The sequence below is a fragment of the Carlito syrichta genome, unplaced genomic scaffold, assembly GCF_000164805.1.
Source record: "Carlito syrichta isolate Samal-C Ts95f unplaced genomic scaffold, Tarsius_syrichta-2.0.1 Scaffold47086, whole genome shotgun sequence".
NCBI classification, from domain to species: domain Eukaryota; kingdom Metazoa; phylum Chordata; class Mammalia; order Primates; family Tarsiidae; genus Carlito; species Carlito syrichta.
In genome coordinates, this window is record NW_006991182.1 from 300,378 (window position 1) to 305,651 (window position 5,274).

A 5,274-nucleotide genomic window follows, 5' to 3' on the forward strand; every position below is an offset into this window, starting at 1 on the left:
CCCCGCCCCCGGCCCGGCCCTGCTTCCGCCCGGCCCCGCTACCTGCCGGACGAGCAGAGCTGTCTGCAGCCGCGTGCCCAAGCCTGCAGACACGGTTCGGAGGAGCTGCCACGCGCCCTGCACCGCCTCCGCGCGTTCGCCGGGATCCGGCTGCGCTGGGGGCCCGCAGACGCGGAGGTCGCGACCCCTCCGCACGAGATTCGCGCACACGACCTGGTGGCGGTGGAGCTCGGCTTCCAGGGCCTAGAGGGGCAAAGCAGCGGGCCCAGTGAAGGAAGGAAAAGAAAAGGGGCCGGGACCCTGAAAGGGACAGACGGAGAGCTGACGACCGTCGGGACGCTAGGAGAGCGGACACCTTGTGTTTCTGTAGGGCGCCTGCGATCTGCTTGAGATCCCGGCCCAGGGCGGCTTTCTCCATCAGCTGTCCGCGCTCCGTCAACCAGGCCTCCTCCTCCTCACAGCTGTGCAGAAACTCTGCCCGCTGCAGGGTCTGCTCCAGCAGGGCCCGCCTGTTGGGGAGTCGCGGGGCATGGGGAGGGGCTTCCCTACCAGGGTCAGGCACTCCCCTTAAGACAGGATTTTTCTTTTCCCTGGGTGACATAACAGGTGAGATAGAAGCCTTGAGGATGAGGGTTAGCGTAGAGAAGACGGCCAGGTCAGTAGTATTTTGACCTGGGCAGGAGATAATTCAGGTTACAGAAAAGTTCTGGAGAAGGTGGAGGAGTTGGGTGGGCTCTTACCGGGCCCTGCCAAGAGCCACCAGGCTCTGGTGGAGATGGGCCAGTGCCCTGGCCTTGTCCCGCAGCACCTCCACAATGGTGCCCAGGGAGGAGTCCAGCTCTGCCGTCTGGTGGGTAAGATGGCTCACATGGGCTCCGTTGGCTGAGACTTGGGCTTCCAGCAGGTCGTGCCTCTGCAGCTGCTCTACTACCTCTGCCAGCTGGTGCCCACAGGTGGTAGAGCTGGCTGGCACCTGGCCAGAGTTGAGTGGTCACTTAAGTCCTAGGATGCTGGTTCCTGTGAGCACCAGCACTGGAGAAGTCCTCCCCCGCCCCCACTGCTGTATTTCCCAAGGGTCTGCTGGTCCAGTGCCCACCTGCAGCTCCTTGAGCTGGTCAGAGGCAGCCTCCACCTCCTGCAGCAGGCTCAGCACAACCTGCATGCCTGCCACCTGCTTTCTCTGCTCCTGTAGATGCTGGAGTAGCCTATGCCAGCGCAGGTTGATCTCCTTCTGCCTGGAAGACAAGAGAAGAAGGGGAGTCTCCACTGGCTTGGGACAAAGAAGCTACCTCAGCATTCCCAGTCAGTGGTGGGAGTTGGCTGCCCTGGAGGAGTCTGACCTCTGTGGCTGAGGGCGGGGTCTGTGGACTCTGCCAGCATCCCGGCATGGGGTGGGTGGTACAGTGTGTCCTGCTCTTGGACACAGGCAAACCAGAGGGAGGGCCTGGAAGGTTCAGGCCTTCAGGGTGTCCCTACCTTGCATTCCCCATCTCAAGTGATGAAAATGCCATCCTTCCAGGTGCCCAGATTAAAATCTTGATAACTTGCTTTCTCACACCCCACATCTGTCTGTAGACCCTATTTGGCACTACCTGCAAACTTTATCTAGAATCCCACCACTTGTTATCACCTTCACTGCTTCTCCATCCTGGATGACTGCAATAGCTTTGTGACTGGTCTTTCTGCCTCTGCCTCTGTCCCCCGGGATCTATTCCTAACATAACATCCAGGTGATCATTGCAAAACAAAAGTCAAGTTGGTGTCATTCCTCTGCTCAAGCCTGCCAGTGATTTTGCATCTTTCTTGGAGTAATAACCAAGTTTTTATTGTACCCTGCAAGGCCCAGCGTGACCTCCACCTCCACCCCTCACCCCTGTACCTCCCCGATGCTATCTCTTGCCATGTGTTCACTTTGGCTGACACGGCCTCCATGCTGTTTTCCAACCTTTCCAGGCATGTGCGCACCTTGGGACACTGCACTTGCTGTTTTCTCTACCTAGAACACTCTGTCCCCCATGTTGCATGGCCAGTCTCTTTGCTTCTTTCTGATCTTTACTTAAAGTCTACTTCTCAGTAAATTTTTTGTGGCCACACAATCCCCACCCCCAAAAACTTGGCACCTCATATTCCGCTATCCTGCTTTATTATTTTTTTATCATTATCTCACATGTTATATATTTTTCTTATTTGTCTGTTTTCCTTAGCAGTGTGTAACCTTCACAAGGGGAGGGATTTTTGCTTGTTGCCTTCACTGCTAAACTTCCAGCACCTAGCACAGGGCAGGGGGCATGGTGGACACTTGATAAACGCTTGTTTAGTGAATCAGTCAGACAGAGGCCAACTAGAAAGAACGGTGATTTACCAAAAGGGATGAGTTCGTGATGGTGAAATTTGAAGTATCACTAGGAGACAGATCTTTGTAGAGGGGGCCCTGAGCCCATAAATCAGCTCTCTCCTCTGTGGCCAGGAATGGGCACATATAAGGATGGAGGTGTGGTAAGAGAACCTAAGCCTGTTGTGAGGATGGTTCAGGCACTCGAGGCTCACCTGTGGGCCACATCTGCCCAGCTGTGGTACTGCTCTTGCCGGAGGATGTCCGTGATCTCAGCCAGGGCCTGGAAGCGCCCTTCCTGGGGCAGGATGGCAGCCTCCAGCATGCCCAGTCTCTGGATGGCCGCCTCCACTGTGGCCATGCTGGCTGGTGGGGCTCTGCCCTGGTCCAGCACCCGCTCTGTGTCTTTTAGGAAGCTGTCCCGGAGGGCTGCCTTGTGCTGGAAGCGCCGGGCCAGGGTTTCCAGCCGCTCCAGCTGCAGTAGCCTCTGCTGCAGGGCCTGGCTCCGTGTGGCCTCTGCCCGCTCCAGCTCTGCCCAGCGCTGGGACAGCTGCGCTGGGCCCAGGTCCTCATGAGGCAGGAAGGGCCTGCGGTTCTGGGCTTGGAGCACTGTCTGCAGCCGGAAGAGCAGGGCCTCTGTGGCCCCTCGCTGCTGCAGCCGAGGCGGCTTCTCCTGGGTGCGGAAGGAGGCAAAGGCTGACAGTAGCTGGCGCATGGCAGGCAGCGAGTCTGGGAAATCCCGCGCCTCCAGTTGCTCTTGCTTGTCTGCAATCCAGCATAGCAGGTCAGCTGCCAGCTGCTCATACTGGGTCTGCAGCGCTTCTGTCTCCTGGAGCTGGAGCAGGATCTGGTGGAGGGTGTGGGAAGGGGGTCAGAGCAGCTTCTCAGGGCAGGTCCTATTGGCCCCGGAATGGATGCTGAGTTGCCCAGGTGGGCAGTAGCGCCCTCCTTCAGCTGAAGAGGTTCTGAAGTGGTGCTCCCCCACCAGTCCCAGAGAAGTGGATTTGCCTACATCTCATACTCGGATGCAGGACTGTGAGGCTCCCTCTCCATGACTGGGGGTGCGACTGTCCTGCCTTCCTCCTCATGTTTTACCTCAGTTGACCACACCTCTGAGGGTTGAGGCTCTTCAGGCTGCTATTCTTTTTCTGGGCCTTCTTCCCTTCCCTGAACCTCCCGCTCTCCTAAAGCAGCTCAGAGCCCTAGGCCTGTTTCGGTCCCCCACCCCCAACTGAGACACCAACCCTGAGAAGAACACTCCCAGGCCTCAGCTTCTGCCATCGTGTCCAGAGAGTAAGAAAGCCCCCCCGAAGCATGGACTCTGAGTAGTCCCTGCCAAGCAGAGCCTCTTCTATGCCTGTCCTTGCAGATTCCTGGTTCTCTAAGCTTTTTAATCCCATTAGGAGCTTAACAGCCTGAGAGGGGAGGGGCAAGGGAAGGGACAGCAGGGAACATTCCTTCCCTGGCTTCTCTTGTATGCCAGACACTGTGCTGGGCATCTTACCTGTGCTCCCTTGAAAACTCACAACAGCCTTCTATTATCTGGGCGTTATCATCTCCATGGTACAAAAGGAGCCCGGCAAAGTTGGGTGAGTTGACCAAGGCCACACAGCTAGCCAGTGGCAGGGGCAGGCTTCTCACCTAGGCCTGTCTGACTCCTTACCCCACCTCTCCTTTCTCACCAACCTTAGTGAGTCTCCTTTGGACAGTCTGGCCCCGGTGCAGGCGGGAGAAGAAGTGGTAGTAGAGGGAGATGTAGGTCATGATGGAGCGCTCATCGGGCTGTGGGGCTGCCACGTCCTCAGGGTCCAGCAGCTGAGCAATGCTCAGCTCCTGTTCGGCCAACAGGAAAGCAAAGGCGAGATTGTGCAGCGGGCGGTCAGGACGCAGGGAGTTGTAGTCCAACAGGTCTGGCCTGGACACAGAGCAGGGAGGGCTCTGTACTTTTTTGCTTTTAGTAGACTTTATAAATACATGTGTGCCCCATTAGTCACTCACAACTTACTGTGAATTTGTTTCCCCCTCACAGTTATCTGAGACCCTGGCTGAAGGATGAGGACTCCCACAGAGAAAGTGGAGGGTTAATTTGGCACAGGGGCCAGGCCAGTGGGCAGGAGGAGAAGCTCCAAAGGGCAAGTACTCGCCAGGGTGGAGACTGAATAGAATTGAGGGGCACGGAAAGTGGAGAAGCCAGGGTCAGTGGCAAACCTGGCCAATCCCATGGCACTTCCTAGGGAAGAGAGGAGGGCTAGCCTAGAGCAGGGGCTCAGACACCAGCCCTCTCGACTTCTGTCCCCACTCTCCCTCCTCTGAGAGGGCCCCGAGGACGTGAGAGTGGGCAGGTTGAGGACCCAAGTCCTGCAGCCCTTGGCTCAGTGGGTAGAGGCCTCCTGAAGGGGGCTGAGCCCTGCCTCAGGCCGGGTCACACCTGTGGGCATGGATGAGGGCATTAAAGCCTAGCCCGTCACTCCAGCTGCGGGAGAAATCGGTGATGTTCACGTTGGTGTAACTGGCTGTCTTCCGCTGGCACCAGACCAGCAGGGCTTCCTTGGCAGACAGCAGAGCGGCACTGACCCCAAACTCCTCCTGTGGGACAGGGCACCGGGTCACCATAGGGGTACAGAGTGAGGAGGCAGCAGAGCCTGCAAGCTGTAGAGAGGCAGGCCGGGGCAAGGCCGGGATCCTGCTTCTCCCCCTCCTGGAGGCAGGTGTGGACTCCCCTCTCTTTAGAGAATCTGAGTTTATACGATTTCATCCATGGTGGGCAGGGATTGGAAGTGAGAAGAAGGGGGGCAACTGAAAACCGTCACCACAGAGCAGCTGGCTTTACTTTGCAACTGGTCATTACATAGCCACAACTCCCTTTTAAAAAACATTTCTTTAGGTGTTTTTTTTTTTTTTTGAGTCGGAGTCTCACTCTATCGCTCAGACTGGAGTGCAGT

The 5,274-nt window shown here is 57.1% G+C and overlaps 1 protein-coding gene across 1 annotated transcript in view; it reads right to left on the bottom strand.

Moving 5' to 3' along the window:
* SPTBN5 (spectrin beta, non-erythrocytic 5) overlaps positions 1–5,274 on the bottom strand; it is a 50,964-nt gene that overhangs the window by 35,914 nt on the left and 9,776 nt on the right. Inside the window, 7 exon segments of the mRNA XM_021707477.1 lie at positions 43–243; positions 356–509; positions 741–973; positions 1,097–1,235; positions 2,548–3,179; positions 4,019–4,247; positions 4,761–4,918. Of these exon segments, the coding sequence (XP_021563152.1) occupies positions 43–243; positions 356–509; positions 741–973; positions 1,097–1,235; positions 2,548–3,179; positions 4,019–4,247; positions 4,761–4,918 (1,746 nt within the window).